The 22210-nt window shown below is 43.6% G+C and overlaps 1 protein-coding gene across 1 annotated transcript in view; it reads right to left on the reverse strand.

The window, feature by feature from the left end:
- The window catches only part of AGBL4 (AGBL carboxypeptidase 4), a 946609-nt gene that overhangs the window by 53132 nt on the left and 871267 nt on the right, over nt 1-22210 (reverse strand). The window contains exon 11 of the mRNA XM_050901055.1: nt 21542-21704. Coding sequence (XP_050757012.1) covers nt 21542-21704 — 163 coding nt within the window. The remainder of the gene's footprint in view (nt 1-21541; nt 21705-22210) is intronic.

Consider the following 22210-nt stretch of genomic DNA (forward strand, 5'->3'; position numbering starts at 1 on the left):
AATGACAGGCATTGTACTTTACCATTAATTAACCAACATATTTTAACATCCTAATTTACTTTACCATTCTTAGGGTAACATAAACAAGTTTACCAGAGTCCCCACTTCTACACACTATCCTGTCTAAAGTAGATCCCAGTCATTTCCAAATGTAAACTCAGAAAAACGATGCTTTGCATTTTGCAAATTACTCAACTTTTTCTTGATCTGTTGTCACACATTTGGTCACAAGGGGATGCACGTTCCTCTACCGCAGGGCACACAGATCCTGGAAAATCCCCCCACAAAGCTGTAGTCCAAGACTGGGGGGCATTTGCCCTGTGCCAGGACATAAGTGTGGCTGGGCAGTGATCACAGTATCAGTATCATCTCCACCCATCCAGTGGCATTCTGAATCAGAGGCAGGGTAGCAATGCTGCATTACCAGTGCAGGACTGGAGGAATCACAGTAGATCTGCCCTCCAAATCTTGGGTGTTCATCTTAGCGAGTAAGCCTTTCATATGAGGTCAAGACATGACTGGTCAAGAAGTAGTGTTCCTTTTATTGTTTGTAGATTAATTTCTTGCCCCTCTTTAACAGAACGAGCTCAGGAAAAAAAATTGTTGTCTTTATTTCCTTTTAAGCTATGGCATCTTCTTACATTTTTATGTTCTTTACAGATTCCTAATTGTTGATACAGTCACCGCTGTAACTAATATTTAGATACTAAATTGGGAATCACAAATAGATCAGTGGCTATTAAAGATGATGGCCTGATGCATCCTCTGGATCAGGAAGTTCTTGATGCCCTGATTGCAAAAACTGGGTGAATACTTCAGAGTTTCCTCTGCCTTATGTCTCCCAGTTTGCTTCATCTTTAGTACTATTCGGTAAAACTTTATTGCCACTAAAAGCTTTATCAAAGTGCATAGTGTTGCCTGAGGTCAGACCAGCCAAGTCTTGAGCCTCATATGAACTGGTTTGATGCATAGAAAATCTGTCTTTAACAATTCCAGCCTCTCCTAATAAACTGGCCCATCCCTAAAGAATGCTGATTTTGAAATACAATTAACCTCCATGTATTCTGCCTTGGTGCTGCAAACAGCACCAGGAAGAAGGATTTTTTACCTGATTCACTCTTAACTGTTAAATCATGATTCCTTTTATTATGTTCTTGTGCATTTCATCCTAGTGGGACATGGAAACAAGTTTGGGTAGTTTCGTCGCCTGAATTTTCTGGTACACACCAGCTGCCTGGTGTGGCTACCTTCTCTGCACTGGAAAAGAATGTTTATTTCCCGTTTCTATACCGTCTCTACCACTTTCCCTAGGAGGGAAAGATCTTTTCCCTAATACAATTAAAAATAAACATAACAAAGTGTTTCTTCATACTATATCTAGGTATTTTAAAGCCATTTTGGGGTGATGTAGTTATACACCTCCCAGTTTAATATCTGTTCAGTCAAGCAGAAGCTTTGCCAAACTGTATAGCATTGCTATAGAGAGGCCAAACCAGGCAGGTCTTGACCTTGTATGGAGGGCTTGCTCAGAGCTTGCTTCCCCATATACACTGGTGACCTGTGGAACTCCTTGCTGCCAAAAATCAAGGATGTTAAGAGCTTGACAACATTCAAAAGAGAGGAGATGGCAGACGCAGATCTTGGAAACACGCTTTAGCCTGTGGACCAGGGGAGAACTTGGGGTGAGCAACAGGGGAATGAGGAGAAGAGAGACCCAGCAGGTTTAAGAGAAGACAGTGGACAAGAAGCTGCACAGCTCACCGATAAGCATATGAGCCTTGATGACGTTCTGAGGTCATCCTGGGAATTTGCTGCTGCAAGGGGGAAGGGGAAGGCATCATGGCCAGCTTTGCAGGCTGGGTACAATCCTGCTCCTGCTTCTGCTGCTTGGTGGAGGACTGGGGAAAGGATGACCTTGCTGACAGGGAACTATGCACACACTGTGTGCCCATGTCAGGTGCCCCAGGCAGCATAACACCCACCAAATCAGCACTAGACACATACAAACATGCCCACCCCCTTGTTGGCAGTTTCAGAGAAAGGCCCCAGATAGCTCCAGATAGGCGAGGATCAGCACAACACTGTCACTGAAATTTTTCCGTACCTGCAGCCAGTTTTGTACTGTTCATTGCAGAGCTGTTACAAGCACTAAATTCACTCTTTCTCCCACATGCACACCTTGTGATATCTGAAATTAGGATGCCTCCTCTTGTCATTCAAACTGGCTGCTCCGCTGCTCAGAGCTGAGCTAGCTGGAAGACTGAGAGGCACGAGCCGACATCCTCAACTTGCAGAATTTCTTCCACAAAGAAGGGATTTAGTACATTTGTTACCACCTCAATTTAGATGGAAAGACAAGGAGACAGCAGCCACCCGTGAGTCAGAAGGGAATGAAGCCGGGTAGAGAAAGTTGGTGAGAGGAAAGTTGTCCCCACAATCATCAGAAATGTCTGATCATCCTCAGAGCTGCCTTGCTGAAAGTATCCTTTTGCTGTTTGCCCAAATGCAGCCATCACCAGCTCTCATGCCCAAAATAATTAGTTATGCCATTTAAAGGAAGGACCTTGGCAGGTGGGAAACAGCAGAAGAAAAGCACAGCAAAATTCTGTTCCATGCCAGCCTTCTAGAGAGTGGTGATATGGGGCAGCAGCAATCCGACCGGAAAAAAGTGGGATCGGACAAAGGGGACGTGGATTGTTGAAAATGCCAAAAAGGCTCAAGGTGTCTGCCTCGCTCATCTAACCTGCACGTCTCTCAAGCAGAGGAGCAAAGTGCTGTCTATGCTGGTTTCCTGGTGGGCAGCAATGAAGGGAGGCAGACAAAGTGATATTTCTCTCTCTCTCTTGCCTTGAGCAGGTGCCAGCAGAAAGCTTTGGCAGCTGCCGAGTGTTGTGCTCTGGGAATTTCTGCAGCACAGTGTTGGTCTCACTGCCGCAGTTGGATGACACCAGACGCGTTGGTGACAATGAGCCTTACAAGGAGAAGTGAAGGTGTAAAAACAAGATGAAATCCAAGCTGTGTTCTTTTGAAGGGAAGAAAGCATTTACTGACGTCAAGAGCTGCAGCCAGTTCCATTTGAGGTGCGTGTCGTGCCCAAAATGAATTTGAGAGACCACAAATTCACCTGGAAGATCGATTTCATGGCCTGAGAGTCTGAATAGTAACTCTGTATCACTCAACTCCAAAACGGCCCCTCTTTTTCCATTTGTGTTATTCTTCACAGCCGTGAAGCCATGCCATCTTTTTCTGCTGAGGCTGGGAGAGTGCTGCGTGTCACCCCCTCGCAGCTCACCAGCATCCAAGAGGCACTAGAAAAGCAATTAGCAGTGAGAGGATTAGGGAGCAGTGAAGTATGTGTGGTACGGCGAGAGGCTGGGGAGGCAAGCGGGCTTGCAGGACTGCTCTGGGCTCACCCGTAACTGCATGCGGGACCATTCTGCCAGTCAGGAGGTCCCACAGCAGATGGGGCAACACCTGATTTTTATTCCCAAAGAAAGTAACAAGTGGAAAGAAGGATTGCTTTCTACAGAAAGGAATAAAAGCAATGCTAATTAAACACTGTGCCTGCCTCTCTGCTTTGGCTCAGTGTGCTTCGTTGATCCAAAGGCTACAGAGGTGACTGTGGGACAGATTTCATCTTTGGTGTCACTTGGATGATTTTGGTGTGCTTGTCAAAGGGCAACAAACAAAATACATCCTGTGTGACCCATGCTTCATCCAGCTCATCCAGTTACCCTTTTTTTCAGTCCAGCTCAAACTTTCCACTACCTGGAGCAAAGGAAGAGGCAATCAGCTCGCCTAACACCGCGGGGAAGACATGCAGACCCAAGCATCGAAGCAGATCGAGATGAGTCCTGGACAGGGAGCTCTTGGAGAGGGGAAGACTTTGCTGCCTCCTTCTTCCCTCCAGCCTTCTTCAAACCCTCCAAACACACTGCAAAGCCAACACGGATAATACAGCAACCAGGGGGTGGGCAGGAACAGTGGCATTTGCAAAGGGACAGAGCAGCCAGATAGCTTGGAGACAGACTCCCACCAGGAGCTGGTCTTTGGCGTCTCTGTTTGCCCTGCAGCGGTTTCTGAAGCGCAGAGGTGTTTGCAAACTCACTCCCACTGTCCCTGCACCACGGCTCAGCTCTTCCAGGGAGATGGGGAGGTGATTCGATCTCTGCACTGCTTTCCTCAAACACTCTCCCTCCTCAGCTCATTTTCTGTTGATGCGCCCAGTGTGGTTTTCTAGCTCCTGACAGGGTTAATTGGCAGGCCCAGCAGGGGAAATAAAATGTTTCAGCTCTGTGGTTGCTTTTTTGTCCTTGTTTGCTCATGAGGCTGTGGGAAAGCGCTAGCTCCTGAAGGGTTAAAGAGCTAGCACAGCAGGTAGCCAGCTGCTCTAGATCTCTACAATTTATTCCTGGCCCCTATTCAGGCCCCTGAATGCTGCTCAGGTGCATATTAAGGCCACTACAGGGCTGACACACAACCCCTGCTCCTCACAGCCCAGGGCTGCGGGGAACAGAGGGCACAGGCCAGGGCTGGGGGGATGGCCAGGGCCGAGGTGGGCAAGCTGTCAGGCACAGTCACGGCCACTAAGGGCCATTTTGCACCCAGCAGCAGGGGGCTTCTGTAGCCCTTTTGCTCTCCCTCTGGGCTGGGCTTCCACAGAGACACAAGTCCCCTCCCAGCTTCTTCTCTGAAAGCACTCTCGTTCCTCTTCCATTTTCCTCTAAGTTTCCAATGAAGATTTATTACTCTGAGTGATTACGCTGTCAGCCAAATGAGCAGGGAATAGGCATATCCTTTCTTCTTGCATTCCAGCCACTGGTCCTTTTGGCTCTCACCGAAAAGAGCAGAGATGATTTTAGTCCCTTTTTCTTGCAGGTATTATTTATTTGCAGGCTGACAGCATGTGGGAAAACCCATCAAGAATCAGAACCCCGGGGCATGAAGCTGGGTTATTATTCACCTATTTAAAACCTGGAAAGAACTGGGTGGTCAGTTAAATGCATGCAAGACTCCAAGGCAAAGACTCCCTATCAGCACTGAAGACCAGTCAGATGTGGCATGAGAAGCAACTGAGAACAGGCAAAGGGGGCTGTGAGGAGACAGAAATGTCAAAGCAGAAGACAGCAGTAGTTTCCATCCCACACTCAGAAAACAGGAATTTTACACAAGATGACAATCGCCAAGGAGATGAAGCACACATACACAAAGAGATTTTCCCCAAGACCTATGAGATCAAGATTTATTTTTAAAGATTGATTTTTTGGGGGGGTGGGGTGGTGTGTGTGTGTTTTTAATTTTAATTTCCTTGTAATAAGAACATTCCCCTGTCATGTGAGAATGCAGCTGCAGCAGTAATGCTATGCTATACCCAGATGACAAGAACACAACCCCAAATGTAAACAAAAAGAGAACCCAACTGGTCTGATTTTGGTGCCCACCTGAGAGAAATGCAAGTAACAAACAGATTGCACCAAAAAACCACCCCTCATGCTGGATTTCTGACATTGCTGGTTAGATTATTAAAATGGTAATCAGTAAAAAGGGCAATTTCAATCAATCAACTTCATTTCCTAAGGAGAAGCCACAGGAGGGAGAGTGAAGGAGTCAGGAGATCTGGTTGTACAGATTTGGGCAAATCATTTTGCTCTGTATGCCTATTCCATCCTCCTTTTATCTCACTAGACTGTGTCCTAGCCCTGTGTCATCGTCTAGACAACGCCATTTCTTCTGTCCTGCTTTTTCATCCAAGAAAGGGCTGGGAGAGGAAAGGACAGGCACCGAGTCTGCAAGCTCTTTACAGAGCCACAAACAGAATTCAGATCACCAAGTCTTAACATCCCTAGTCGTCAGTAAATGGCCAGGAAACCCTCTGGCAAAATGTACCTTTTTTCCTTCCTTATGTTGGTCCAACAGAGAATGACAACTTGCTATTCTGTTAGCCCAAGCAGCAGCATCCTGCTCGGTGAAGCTGAAGGCTCGGCCCTGCTGATGTACTGTGCGTGTCAGCACAACAACACTTCGGCTCTCAGTTTGCTTTGACAAAATCCAGGAAATTGCACACAAATGCAATGTTAAAAAACCCATTACAATCGCAAAGCTGAAAGCCTGCTAATCGGGAAACGCAGGGAGGAAGATCGTGCGACTCGCCCAAGGCCAGGCAAGGAATCGGCGACGGAGCTCACAGCCAAACGCAGGTATCCTAACAGGCAGAGCTACCCCTTAACTACAGATCAAACACAAGGTCCCAAAATGCTCTTAATCAAAACAGTACCGAAACATCCTACCAAGGTCACTGCACACAAAGCTCACCAGGAAAAATACAGTTTTGGGGGGTGAGTGTTTATGCTAGCAAGGTTTGAGGTTTGTCAGACTCCCCTAATATGCCCCAGCAGGCTGCAGCAGGAGCCAGTGGGACGGGGTTCCCAAACCGCCTGCACTGCAGAGCACACTTGGGAAATAAATAAATTGCACAGAAACTCTGTCCCTTTGGGTTCTTCTCTTTCTCTCCATATTATCGTGTCACTGTGCATGTCACCTTGTAATACTGGGTTATTTATCATCACTGAGTGCCTAGATTGGCCCTGCTAGAGAAAAATCAGAGAAAGCAGCAGGGGCTGAGGTTTGATGAGAAGGAAACAAATTCTTCCCTTTGAGAAGCATACGTACTTTTCTGCTACCCCACACACACCCACACATGCACGCACACATTTCCAGGCTGTTCCTCTTCCCCCTGCCAGCAGGCTCCTTTCAGCCTGGCGAGTCCCCGCTCTTCTCCCTTTTCTCTGCTCAGATTCAGTGCCTCGTTTCTATGGATTTCTGTGTCAGCTCCCTCAAGGATATTCGCTGGAATGGACACATTTACGGGATGACTAACGTTCTGAAAGCAGGTGGTGCTATTATAGTCATACAAAAGCCACCTATTTTTGGTGCCTTGCACTGTCATCCTGTTAGGCTATACTTTGCTTTGCCTTGTTATCATACCAACTTCTCAGCACCATTACTCCAGGCTGCTTCAGTTGCAGGGCTGTCTGCAGAGGACTGATAGAGGGGCATCTTTTTTCACTGCAGTGGTCGCTTGGAGCTCCCACACACAAAGAGTTTCTCTCTCTGTCATAATTCATTTCCTTCATGAATCTTGAGAATGTACTTAAAAAAAAAAAGGAAAAAGTTCTGGTATATATGCATATCTAATGTATGCACATGCTCACATACACATATTTTCCTATGCAGAGCAGCGGCCTTAAAGTGAAATGTTAGAAGATGACTATGTTCACTTTATCCTTATATCATATTCGGCATAATCACTTTGAAAGTCATAAGGTAAATTTTGAGTATTGTCTATTATCTTCAATGATGTCTGTTCACATTAACTACTTTAATATCTCAACTTGTATTGGCTTCGAAACTCTTAGCTAGTCTCATCTCAGTTCTTGGCATGTGATCTTCTCTGTCCCTGAAGTCCTGGGTTTGGTGTGGTAACACTGCAAGGGCGCTGTACTTATCCTCAGCCACAGACCATCTCTGCCTAAATACCATCTAAGCACCCAGGACTGAGAAGGAATGCAAGATGAAACACAGGCACAGAGTTTAAATAAAATCACTTTATTAGAAGCACATTTCCTGAACTTCAGTCCTGAGTTCTTATTTAACTAATAGTAAAGTGACCAGGAAAAAACAATGTCAGCATATGACAGTGTTAAAGTGCCTATAACAGAGCAGGGACCACTGCAGGAAGATCCTCAGGCAGACCAAAACCACCAGAATCTCCTACGTCCTTTTCACCTTGAAGGGAGAAGCTGGATTTTCGCTTCCAGCTCGGCACTTTGCAAAACCTGGCAGTTCTGACTCCAGCTCCTTTTACTCCTCATAAACCCAGTGGAGAGCAGTACAAATTGTATGTGTGCTTCCGAAACTATTTTATGCCAATCCAGCTTGTGTGTGAGGGATTTGCATTCAGAGAGCCTACAATAAGTACAGAATTATTAATACAGTGTTGTACTCAATAGCTGAGACACTGCTTGTTACCAGGGGAAAAAACACTACCCTTCTGCTATAAAGGATCTAAATGGGAATCAGGCTCAGTCTCGTCTCATAGCGTAAATGTCCTGACCTGCTGTTCCCTACTTTGTAACACAAATTCAGCTATAATCAATTATGGCTTGAAATGCTTCTTAAATATAGAGAAAAATCCAAAGCACATGCAAAGGCCTCTGATGGTAACTGATGCGATAAAGCAGTGCAGGAAACTCCTTTTTCTTATTAAAGGCTGATTTTAAATCCCTCTGCAGACAGATGCAGTTGCTGTGCTGTGTACTGCTAACCTTGAATTCACATTAACAAGTGTATCAAAACTTTCCTTTTCCAACTGAGTGCTTAGTATGGGAACTTCTCTGACAGCGGCCGCACGTTCTCCTCTCCCCACATTTCATCACCAAACATTCCCTGGTAATCAATAGAGGTCAAATCTAGATCCCATTGGGATTCACAGTGAAAACTATTGACATAAACAGGTCAAGAATAGCCAAGAGACGATTTATACAACAGAGAGCAGAAAACATAAGCAGGAAAAGGCCACCACCTTCTTAGCTGGTGTAAATCAAGATAGCTACAGATTTACACCAGCTAAAGATAAGGCAGGAAAAAAAAGACAAAAGAGACTAAAAGCATCTTTATTTAATGACCTCAGAGGCAAACAAAATCTCATCATAGCACTGTCGCACAGAAAAGCTTTGACCCAGCCAGGCTGATACAACACGGAGGCTCCTTCTTCTCCGACCGCTATTGCCTTCCAAGACAGTCCGGGACATAGAGGAGAAGCAAAGGAAGAGAAAACCTGCTTTGTTCTTGATTTCAGCGACCATCAGAAAAACATCCACTTCTCTTCAATCGACTGCCATTGAGGAATGAAACGTTTCGTGCCAGAAGAGGGCACTTGAACTACAGGCAAGCATGAGCTGTGCTGCCTGGTGCTGACCCAGGCAGGCAGGCAGACAAGCTGGGGAGGGGGAAACCGCTTCATTAGGCCCAACCTTACACTGGGAAATAACTACAGGGAGGTGCAAAGAGGCACCAGGCTGCTGGGCCTCCACTCTCCTCCTAAGAGCTGACACTGAGTGCTCATCCTCACTGGTTTTGCTGCCTTCGACTTGCTCAAGTCCCCCCCCCATCAGCACAGAGCTCAAGCTTGTGCTCCTGGGTCACACAGGCTCTGCGTCAGGCCAGGCCTATTTTGAAATAGAAAGTAATTGTCCCACCAACAGCACAACTACTGAGACCCAGTCCCTACCCCTGGTTTCTCCAGCAATATGGATTGTGTGCCAGCTGAAATTCTCCCTGTACTGGAGCATTTTACAGCAGCTCCCCCGTACAGACCCTCTGGTGTGTAATAACATTTAAACTCGCTCCAGCCTTTCCCCCAGCAGAGGCATTAGTTGAGTCTCTTTCCTTTGCTCAGCTGCCTGTTTTTATAAGACTTGCCCAAACTTAATACCTCTGAGAACTCTTTCTGGTTGGAACCAAAAAAAATAGGCTCAGAAGTTTTAGGGTGAATGTATATGAAACACACACACACACACACACACACACGCCTGCTGCCCAGCAAAAGGACCCTAAACACAAAGGCTGTCTGCTTTTTCCAACTGTATGAGCTGGTTCACAACCAGATTGGTCTCTACAAACCTTACTCGTCAAAGCACATACACTGGTCCCATCCCTCCAGGCACAACATGATCAGCCATGCCTCATCTCCTTAGAAAAATCTTGACAACACAGATTTCAGAGATTATGCAGAAACCTGAATTACAGGCAAGAAAGACCAGAAGAGATGGAGAAAAACAAACGGAATTATATAGCAAGTATGAGAATTTAGGTCTTGCTTTGAGAGTTTTGTTTCTTTTCTGTGGTGTTCCCTATGATGAATCTGAAGCCATTTTCTTGTTTGAGATGGGCTAGAACAGAGTAATAGCTAATGTAGCTGAACCAGTCCATAAACTCCCACTGCATCTATCTATACCATCTGATTCTCAGTGGCTGCCTCAGAGTGGTTAGTCCTCTGTTTGCATCTCGAAAGTTTCCAGACACATAAATAAACCAAGCACGGATAAATCGGGTCTGAAGGTCTGTTTCTCAGATGGATCTGGCAGCTGCCTCAGTTTATTGGCAGTTCATTTATCATCTGAAGAAAAATATTGATGGTTCTGGAGACACAGGCCCTTTCTGTGTCCTGGCTGAAGGAAAGCTGTCCTTCTGGGCAGGCTTTGGAAAGAAAGTCAATGCAACAGATTCTACTTGGCAGACATGTGAGGGATGCGGTGCAAAGAGGAATCATTAAGTAAGGAAGAAGGGACACTAGGATGATAACCCTGCTGGCCCAGAAATAGCCCAGTCTCTAATCTTCACAGTGTCACAGCAAGAATATGAGATTGTGAGACTGCTAACAGGCACAGTCATGGGCATCTTCTCAAGGGGAGGTATTACTGCTACACAGTAAGAGACAAGGAGCCTGAAGCTGTATTCTGCCAACAGAACCAGCCACTTACCAGACCGTGAAGAAATCCACAGAAACTCCAGGATGAAAAGGCTTGAAAACAGGAATAATGGGACTGAAGTACTGTAGACTCTCTCCCCTTGGGCTGGCAGAACCATGCAGTCCTGGCTCCACCATGTAGGAGTGTTAGCAGTCCAGCTGCCTCTCCTCTAGAAAGTCACCAGGAAGACAACTGGATCATCCGAGCCATTTCCATCCCCTACCTTGATTAAACCAGCTACGTTCCACTTAAACAGCCTGTTTAAGGATTTATTGAAAGGAAGCTTGAGATTTGTCACGTATTGATATGGTGGAAAGAGACCTCACTTTGCACATGTCCTCCAACACTGCTCCAGCCAAATGTCCGCAGAAACCAGTCCCATGTAAGCTTTTGCTACATGTGACACTCCACTGCCCTGCAGATCTCTCTTTGCTACATGAGAGGTCTTGAGTAGTTAACCTACGTACTGGATTTCTTGAGGAACTGGCCGATGAAGAAAAGATGAATGGATTGTCACCTATCATTTGGTCTTTTGTGGCACCAGACGACAGTTGCTGGTTTGATAAGGATTACTTAGTTTTAGAAAAAGAAATAACTGGCCTGACAGAATCATGAATGCATCCTGACTGTGGGAGCATGTTATCCAGAAGTTGGTTTGCTGAGGAAGAATGAGGCACACGAATCACAATGACAGAAAGCAAGCTATCTGGGATGTTACAATTTTCAAAAACCATGTATTCCTCCAGCAGGAGTTGGTTCCTAGACTCTTTTAGCCAGATGACCAAAACTCCAGCCTATGCTGAACAGAAATTCAGTTAATTTAAAAAGCTTTGAATCCCTCCTAAGTTTTGGGAAAGAGTACAGCAGAACACACACAGACTGTTAAGTGCATGAGGAACTGAACACATGATGATTACAGTGTGTACTCTGAAACAGAAAGCCATATCTCTCATTTTGATGCTTGCACCTGCTGCTTGTGTGACCAGGGCAGGATTTATCCTGAGTGCAAGTAAAAATTATAATGCACAGCAAATACAGACTCTGGCAAATACAGACTCTAGAGTCACTGGAGTTGATTCTCCATTGCTTGGCAACTCGTACAGTTGTGTATACCTAGAAAGAAAGTGTAAGATGATATACCAACTCTAGAAATGAAGGAATGATTCTGATCTGGTAATATTTTTCTGCTTATGGTGTACAGGATAAATACTCAGATGACGAATAACTAGGTAGGCTAGGAGACTTCAAACATGAAAAAAAGGCAGCTGATACGAGCGCCATGGGGAAAGCAGATGGGGATCAATGCTGCTTCCAGTGTAACAATTAGGTATCACAAAATAAAGCTTGCAAGTGGTAGGCTTAAAACAAACAAGATATTATTAAGCTGTGGAAGTCCCTAGCAAGGAATGCTGTGGATGCTAAAAATGTATACAGGTTCATGGGAGACAAATCCATTGAGTGTTACTACAGACATAATCAACATCTCTGGCTCCAGGATCCCCAAACCACTAATTGCTGGAAGCTGGAAGAATATTCAGGGGAAGTATTGTTATATGCTTACTCTATTATTATATTCTTCTCAGGCATCTGCTTTTGGCCTCTGTCAGAGACAAGACACTGCAGAGGACCGGTTTTGATCTGAGCTGATTTGGCTGTTCTTCCGTTAAGAGATGAGACATGGGAGAATCAGACTCATCTTGCTCTTATCGAAACACAAAGGTTTCTGAACACGAGATCAAAGCTGCAGATTATCTTTAGTTCCTGCCTGAGACATGTTCAGACTTTGTTGATCTGAACCCTGGACAAAGTTTCACCTCTCGGTGACAAGAAACTCTGCTGGCTTGGGGTGGGCGTGTATTGGCCTTGGCTTGAATGGGTCTTCTCTTCACCTGTGAATTGTACCTGCCAGATTTCTGGCCTCTTTCAACAGTGGCTTGATGGAGAAGATGCAATCTGCTCTTCAGGATGCCATGAGATATCCTTTGTTAAGGTTTGCAGATGCTAGGGGTAAAAGTTTGTAGAGAAAAGGAAAGTGAAATGAGGTCTCTACTCACCAGTGACATGCCCAGGAAGGCAAGGAGATGTGAGATCTGTTTCCTGTGACACGCAGGCCTACTGTCCTCCTCTGGTTTCTAACAATAGAGATGCAGCTGTCCCTACTGGAGAGATTAATTTTGGTCTCTCTACTCATTCAGCCAGCTATTTTTCATGAAACTCATAGGAATGTAATAACTCTGAGACCTTTATCACTGTCAAATTCAGTTGCAATTGGTCAAGCAGCTGAGAAAGACAGACACACAGACAGAACGACACTCATTTCTTTGCTGAGTTTCGTAAAAAACATCTGATTCCCTTTCAGGATGTTGGTATTTGGGACTAAAGAAGTAGTAGTTAAAAAATAACTTCTGGTCCCAGCCTAGAATTCCCTTTAATCCCCAATAAGCCCTGCTGAGCCTTTAGGTGGCAAAATAGAAAAGAAAAAAGGAATAGTTTAAGTGAAAGACAGCACAAAGTGTACAAAAAGCCGAGACTGGGTGTGTCTGTCTAATGAAACACCACCTGCAAAAAATCAGATGAGATGACAGAAAGGCATGGGGTAGGTTTGCATCTGCAAACAAGATGGTGAGGATATAGACACAAGACAGGCAGGCACAGGGGAGAAGACTCAGCTAGAAGTGAAGAGACTCAGAGAAGAGGAAGAAGATGACAAACATGGAGACACACAAACACCGCTACAGGCTGGCAGAAAAGCAGAGACCTATCACAGAGACATTGCAATTTTTCTGTTTATTGCTTTTTGAAAAACACCTCATTCTAATGGCTTTTTTCTCTTCATTCCCATTGACATTTGGGAAAGCTCCAAAGCACAGCACTGGCTAAACCCCTCTCCCAACCTAAATCTTCAACCCACAGACGTTACTCTTTAGTCATATTAACCACTCCTCTCAGACATTTCCAACAAATTGTTAATATCTTTTAAGCCCTGCTCTCCATTGCCTTTCAGATTAGCCTTGCCCTTTCCTTTGCACTTAAGTTTAGCAAGTGTTACTAATAGGAATTTAACATTTACCAAAGAATTATTTTAACTATGGGTCTAATAGCATTTGTATGGTGTTCTGAGCACCCAAGAGCCTCACTATCAGTTCTATATGGTTAGTTTTGTCTAAGTTGCTTATAAGACAAAGGAAAAATACAAGTTTATAGACAAGCCAGTTCATAAGAGAGGCGTTCAAAACCTTGAAAGCCAGTTCCAAGAGGGATAGCAGTGCCTGGAGGGAGCTTCCCCCCTTGTTTATATTAGCCACAACTCTGCAATCACTCATGTAATCAGCTTCACTTGTGCTTGGTCTAAGTTATTTTCTCCTGTGTGCACAAGGAATACTAATAGAAAAATGTAACAATTTTTATTATTAACTGGCAAATTTTATGATTTTTTTATACCACCATGTCGTGGTTTAACCCCAGTCAGCAACTAAGCACCACGCAGCCGTTTCCCCCTCCCCTGTTCTGTGCTTGCAGGCCACTGATTTAGCTGGCCTGATAGCAACCATAAGTCATTGATAGCTTGAATGGAAAGCACTGATGAGGATTTCAACCAGTAAAACCTCAGTGGCAGTTTGGCACCAGTTAGCATGCAGTGTCTCAAAAGAAACCCCAAAGGCTGCACTGGATATAAGATCATTTTTATAGCTGAGCTTCCTCATCTTGTCTGGCTTATAAGGATCAGTCTTCCTGTGTCACTGGATACAGCCCTACCTAGGCCAAAGAGCACATTCTCCACCAGCACTGAGTTGAAGACAGCTGGCAGGGAGCAGGGACGATATTTGCATGTGTCTCTGTAAGATGCTTATGCTCCCACTGTCCACAAGGTCCCTGTTCCCAAATACGGTTGTAAATATTGATGGCTCTCAAGTCAACCTGTGCAAATTCCATAGTCCAGGCTCATAGCTACTGAAGACTTTCTGCTCTTCAAAAAAGACCAGCTCCTGCATTTGTGTCTAAAACTGACTTGAGAGCATTTCTATGGGTCTGGATATGCACCCTGCTAACATTCTGGTCCCACAACAACCATCTCTTCTCTTCCCTGTACCTTAGTATCCCTGGGAAAGAAACCTGTGTACACAAGAGGAAGGAAATTAATCTACACCATCATGGGGTCCTCCTTTACAATGCTCAGGACAACACAACTCTGGAGCAAACCATGGTGCTCAGTCTAACTTGTGCCTTAAAAATCTGATAGGACAGGTAGGCTCTCAGTACCTCTGATGCTTCATTCCCCTCAAAACTAGATTCTCAGCTTACAAACTCCCTTTCACTTCTACTTAAAACAGGCCCGTGAGTCTCACCCGCTACCCCTGCTTCCCCACAGAAAGCCATGTGAGTGCTTACCAAACAGGCAGGATGCAAAGCGCCTGGGCACACAGAGAAATGAACCAGTTACTCAAGACCACTCTTACTGCAGCAGGTAACTGCAAGGCCATTTCCCCGCTCACATGCATGGTGTTTGATACCTGGCTCCTAGCCAAAAGGTAACTCAAATCATATGGTTAAATCCCCAGGAAATACTTTGAAGATGCCTTCCAAGACTGATATTCTATATTTCAGAAAAAAAAAAAAAAAATCTTTCTTTAAAAGAAAAAAACACCTTTATAATAACACTTTGCACTTTTATAGCATCTTTCATCTGAGGCTATCAAAGCACTTTGGGATACAGATGCTAAGAAATCCATTACAAAAATTATAGATATTCCTAAGTTGACTGTAGTCACTTGCCTTAATTTCCATTTCTTTACTCATACTCCCAGACGGTGTCTGCATAGATTGATGCAGTCAGTGCTACAGGCAACTAGATAAACAAATCTACATACAAATATACACTCTCCCCCACAAACACCCTCTCTTACAGTAAAATAAGTGTTTTTCTACAGCACTGTCCACTGTATTGAACTCTGTGAGGGAAAGAGGTGTGCGTACTGCAACACCATATACTGCTTTGCACTTTCATTCCACTGCACTTCATTAAACAGACTTTCACTGTTTCTTAATTTTCTTTGAGCAGGTCCCCCTGTATATACCTGATATGAACAAACACACAGATTCCTTCCGGGTATGAGCCAACAGCTGCGACCCTGAAAAATATCAGCTTCTTATATCATTAACTGAGTTTCCATGGTGCCCTGGGGCAGAGATATTGATGCTTGACAGCATTATCACTATAAAGTAACTTTACAACTCTATAATTTAACTCTATGCTTCCAGTAATATTAAGAGCATTTGAAATTGTGGCTGTAAACCTTGACACTTTCACACAGACTGGGGAGTTGAAAGAGGATTTTGTTTTCTTTCCTCAAAGACAACCCAAAACATGGTACTGAGAAATAACCGAATACTGGAGAGATGATGTGCAAGGAGGTCACTCTTAGGAAAATCTGCAGGATTAGGATTAATGCCACTTTTTGCAACACACAGAAAGGAGCCTGTTTCTAGGAGCTTAGAGAAGAAGGATGAAGATGTAGACCTCTGGAGGTCTTTTCCTGAATATGTGCCCAATTTACTTTGAAATCATCTTGGTAACAAGCCCTAACTCAAGTTCAAACATAAGCCACACTGGATAACCTCTGCAGAGCTCCCTCAGCTTTATCAGCACAGCCTTTCATACCTCATTGGCTTTTGCTAGTAATGTTGCCTTTACTGGGTGGGAATGAACCTGCCAGGGCCATAATCTGACTCATGAGGATCTTCTCTTAAGGATATCACTAACAGAGCTAGGAGGATCAGGACAGGCAGTTGCCAAAAAAGAGATGTAGAAAAAGCCCAAAATAACCAAGCACATTTGCCCTAGAGGACTGGCAGGTCCATGAAGCTCTAAAAGTTATAGATGCCTTCACTGGAATTGTAGTTTGCATACAGATTTCTTTTCCCCAGGACAGGCATTTACTGAGATCCAACTACTCTTTAAAAGGAATCTAGATACAAGCAAATGACTGTTTCCTCCAGGGGATTTAACTTCTCAAGTCCCCAGTCAAGCAGCAGGCTGATATTCTGCTCGAAGTTAAGAGTAAGAGTGAACCCAGTGGTCCCAACTGTGCCAAGAGTCCAAGATGTGAGCTTCTGTTAGGCACCTGAAGAGACTCTAGTCAATCCAAGCTTTCATTCTGTGGCTGTAGCCACATAAATACATTTTTTATGTCCATAAACAGGAGAGAGTTCAGCAGTGCAACTACGCCCTGTTTAAGGGATGCAAAACTTCCAATTCAACACATTCAGTGAAATGGAAAATACCAAGTGATATCTTTGCAAGTTGGTTCAGCTATACTGTTTTAAAGTATTGAGGTAATTTCTCAGCTGTTTGTAATGTGAAAAGACCTACCTTGGGATAATATTAGTAATGTCTCTTTCTTCTGTGTTCTTCACCCATGGCTTCTAAAATGTTTTGTTTTGTTTGTTTGTTTTTTTACAAAAGAAGTTTCATTAAATTCATTCTTTATATTGAGGACATTAAATCAAAGAGGTGAAGTGATGTGCTTAGAAAAGCCGTACAAAGGAGAATTGTTCCACCAGACCCTCAGTCCAGGGTTCCAGTCTCCTGTTCCACTCAGAAGTGATTTCAACGAGTAAAGCCATACACATAGATGACTAAAGGCCCATCTTTGGATGCGGGCCTTCCCCACCTGGAGGAAGCTGAGAATTAAGATTAAAATACACAAAAAAAACCATGGACACACTGACAATTGTGGTGCCCACCTATCTTGATGATTATTCTCCCCTACAGCTACCAGGCTACAATCACACCAGTTCTTGCCTGGTCTCCATCATTTCTATCTTCCTACCTCATGGCTAGTCTTTGGAAGAGCAAAACCTTTTATGCTCTCTTATGGGCTGCCTGCTGTGCAGCAGGGATCCAGTTCAAACACTCTAAAAAATGAACCCAATAGATTTTAAAACTGTTGATGTGAGACTCCTTTACTGGCTACTCTCAGGTCAGGCTGTAACGGCTGCTGATCAGCAGCTGTAGTGGAAAGCAATTCTGGGTGTGCTATCAGAGCAGCACTCAGAGTCCTACAGCTGGGGATTCATCCTTCCTCCCCCTCTTTTATCCTTTGTTCCCTGCCCAGCTATGAGGCTGGTGTGTATCTAGACAGCTCAGCAGTTGAGCTGCTGGTAGTGAATGTTACAGAGCAGTTTACATGCCTTGTGTCATAAGCCCTGTAAATGCCTAGTAAAACATGGTATTTAATGGAAGCATATCAGCTCATTTTAAAGCTTCTTCACCTGGTGCTGAGCAAACTGTTGCTGCACTGCCTTTTTAATCAGTTACCACCAAATGTGTGTGCATGTGAGAAGGATTTTAAACATTTCTCTGTCCACTTCCAGGCAACTAACCGACAAGCCTACAATCCTCTTATTATGCCTTCGAAACAGAGTCCCTTCACTGTTATCTACAGCACATGTTATCGTAGGGTATTCTGCAGAGCCAGGCTTATAGAACATATCCCTAATGTTTCTCGTAAACCAGGTACATATCAGTTAGACACAGACCTACCAGGCACACACATACCTCCGAAGGAATGTATAACAGGACATTCAGGAAGTTACACCTGATGCAGTGCTTTGTTTGCAGGATGAAAATACAAGAGACAGTCCAGCAGTAACCATTACTGATAGAATGCTAATTCAGGCCTGAGACATTCATGCAACCGTGTTAACTCTCTATGTTAGAAAAGGCCAGAAATTCAACACTCCGCAGGATGCTGTTATCCCACCATATATGTCCCAAACATATACCCCCTGCACACACTGATGGAAGATCCTTCACTCCTGGATTTCATTTAAATAGTGCAGCCTCAGGGGCAAATTTGTTTTTATAGAACATACCAGGTGTAATCCTCTAAATTCTGAATCTTTGAGGTATTTCATTTAGGAGAATACATTCAGTCATACTAACTGGAGTAATTTGGAACAGATTTCCACTTTTAATGATATCTTCCCTTTTTTTTTCAATTGTCTTACTTTTCTTATTGAAAAAAAGTTACTGTCCACACTAACAATGTCAGAATTCAAATAACACTTATCAGACTGAAAGTCTGTCTCCCATTTTCATGCATGTAAGGTATCCATTTATCTCAATAATTACAAAGTATTTTTCAGTCACACAAGTCTGAACAAAATGCATACTCTTACCCAATGTAGAAATATATCTATTACAGGCTCACATAGAGGTTTGTATAGATCATAGAGTTAGCGCGTAAACCCTGAGGAACATGAAGAGATTTAAAAAAAAAAAAAACAAACAACAAAGCTAATCCAATTATATAATGGCATGAAAGGGGGTACTACTATGATCTTATTTGCCATGAATGCTGTAAAGGAAAGAAGCTGACAGGTAGAATTAACATGCCACCAGTGCAAACAGAAGACTATTCAGAGTTTGTTCAGTTTTCTCACCTGTCAACAGGAACAACATTAGGCTAAATTAATATTTTTGTAGAACTTGGAGATCCTCATTTGTTTTGGTCTCTACATGGAGCCAGTATGAGCAGTTTCTGAATGTGGGGTGTGATCTGCTTTGTAGTCTCTGTTCAAGGCCATGGGTTCCCTGAATGTGAAGCTGAGTCTCCGTCTGCACTTCTTAATCCAACACTAGAAGCTTTGAACAATTCTAGCCTCCCTGATCCTGTTTCTATTAAAAACAAAACAAAACAAAAAAACCCACAACCCAATAACATCACAGTGGGATGAACAAAGTCATAAGAAATACATCTTTGAAGGCAGATTTCCTGAATACTTGCCCTATCAATTCACGGTTTTTGGGCTCACTGTATTTTCTTCATTTATTTGCTTGACTTGCTGCCTGCATGTAGCTAGATAGTTAATAGAAGCACGCCTGTCCTTGGAGGCCAATATGAACTGACTGGCTGTGTCTTTGGTTCAGGTCCATTAAAAAATCTGAGCATTAATTAATCACTGACTTGCAAATAGCTTGGAAGAGCTGTTCAGGCTAAATTGGAACATTCTGCAATTGTTTTACTTTTGGTCACAGGCACTTCGGTGATATGAAACTTCTCCCCTGCCAGGATAGGATGTGCATAAATCCAGCCACTCCTGTGTTAGAGCAGACCAGCCTAGAGACTGCTTCAAGCAGCTCCATTTCTTTCTCTAACTAGGAAACTGCACACATGAGGAAGAGCTGTCATAAGCAGCACTCTTGATAGAATCCCTCCATTGAAAAGGAAATAATAAAATCTACCAGGGCAAAATGCCAGTGGAGCGTACTACACGGGCAAAGAGCCTTCCCTGCTTGCTGTCTGCCAGGCCAGTCAAAACCAGCTTCTCCTCCTTTTTCAGTCAGCTAGGTGAAACCGTAACTGTAGAAATCAAGCTGCTGCTTGAGCTTTCCATACATAACCACCAAGAAGGACCTCTGTGAGCCGGGGCGTGTTTTCTGTGCTCTAGCTGCTGATGGTCACAATGAATGAACTGAGAATGATGCAGCTCTGACTGCAGAAGGCAAGCCAAGCAAATAGACAGAGATGTTAGACCCCACACCTGAAACCTCTGTAATGTGAAGCACAAAACAAAAATCTTTATGGAAAAGGAAGCTTAGCCAGCATGACCTACAAGTCATGAAGAAAAACATATTCAAGGGAATCATGATCTCATTTGTATAGGGACTCTTCCCACTCCTCACTGCAAAAACTGTTCTTGATAAATAAGGAAGATAAATAAGCAGTTGTCAGTACAATGAGTACTAACTGAGGAGGAAAATTAAAGGTGAAACTAAGGCACATGTTCTCAAAATGCCAAAATACCAACATAAGAAAATAAATACCTAAACCTAACAGTAATGACAAGGATATACTACATATGTGTATGTTGCAAGAAGCTATTCCTTGGAAATAGTTAACCTTACTGGGCAAAAAAGAGCTTGTATTCCAAATGCTCAAGTCTGATAAGTCACCTTAATATATTCATCGCCCTCTTTCCCCCAAATTTCACTTTCAGTGGAGAAGCCAAACCTGAAACCCCCAAATGATTAAGAATTACTTTCCCTGATCCTTGTTTCTCGCTCTTAGTCCCACACAGTGTGCACATATGCATGGATGGTGAAGAATTATGTCTCATATGAAAATTTCCTCCTCGCTACCCTAAAGCTGTAAACCTTCCCCAACTTCCGAAATGCAGTGGAGAGGTAAATAGGCAATCACAGCTAATCTTTCTCCCTCGGCAGTGTTTCTAAACCTGTGGAAATTTCAAAAGCTACCAAGATAGAATGACAAAATGAAATAACACACCCAAGCTTGAAGTATGGGCACTGGTTATTTGATTGAGCATGGTGACAAAAAGAAAAAGAAAAACACAAAAACAGATCATAAGACCAGTCAGAACAATTCTACAAATTGTTGGTACCTTGAGATAGCCAGGTGGATATGTGTTTTTTGAGGAATGAGACATTGTTTCTATTTGAGCACTCAAAGATGGGAACAACTTTGTTGGTTTTGTTTGCAGAGCTCGCTTTCTGTTTCTTTGTCAACTGGTATTAAAGATCTGGCCCTGAGGCAGCTGCAGAACCTAATGGATCCTTTAGAGCCTTTTGGCTGCAGTTCAAAGGCGGAGAAGATATTTTAACTCAGTACCAAAGATGCACTTTCAACTTGCTATTAAAACAATAATACAAACACGGGGGTAATGAGAGAATAAGGAGAGAAATGAAGAAAGAAGTGGAAGACTGTGGAAGGGAATGGATCACAGGCTTTCCAGGACTAGTTTCTATAATAAGTGTGTGAGACAATCTCCTACAAGAGGGAAATGGCTTATTTGATCTAATATGCCTTTCTCTTCTTGAATTTCCACAGTATGGAGAATCAATATGAGGGAAATTAAAGCATCAGGAGCAGACTCACATTTCCACTTGTGTGTTCCTATCTCAGCAAACTCTTATTGAGATAGAAGTATTTACCTTAAGTGCCCAGTTCACGTGTGTTGCAAGAGGAGGAAGGATTTCAAAAGGATACATGCTTCTTCTGTGTAGGGGACAGCAGAAGTAGGTCCACCCAATATGTAGCTGTAGAATGAGACTTCCAGAGTGTAGCAGTAGGATGTATCATTTAACAGCCCACCAAGAAAACGCCGGCCTGTCCCTGCTTTCACAGCATCTCTGTTGAACGATGTACTGGACTGCAGGAGGAAGAACACAGAGACATGAAGAGAGTTCATGAGTGGAACAAGGGAAGGGTTGGGAAGGAGTCTGTTAAAACAGAAAACAGTTAAATTCACATTGCCAAATCTCATTTACACGGCAGTCATGAGACTGCACTGTTTTTTGAGCATGGCCTAGAGAGACCGTTAATGGAAACACAGTTCTGGCACACAGACTACAAATAATGCCTTGCAGACTTTCACAAAATTAATCTCAGTTTTCTAGTAACATCAGCTTTTCTCCTCCCCTTTTGGATAACACAAAGAAAGCCTGTCATATGCATGAGTTGAAAGTCAACCTTCCAGACCCTCCATTCTCAAAAGTTAAGCTGGACTAGTATTTGGATATTGGGTTCCTTCTCTCTACTGCATTCCCCTGTATCACAACCATTCTCCCCCACCCCCTACCCTGGACTCTTTTAAGCAAAGTAGAAATACAGTGGCATTTACGTTTTAGTGAAACTTTCTCACCTAAGACATTTGAC

Source organism: Gymnogyps californianus, chromosome 8, assembly GCF_018139145.2.
Source record: "Gymnogyps californianus isolate 813 chromosome 8, ASM1813914v2, whole genome shotgun sequence".
Taxonomy (NCBI): Eukaryota; Metazoa; Chordata; class Aves; order Accipitriformes; family Cathartidae; genus Gymnogyps; species Gymnogyps californianus.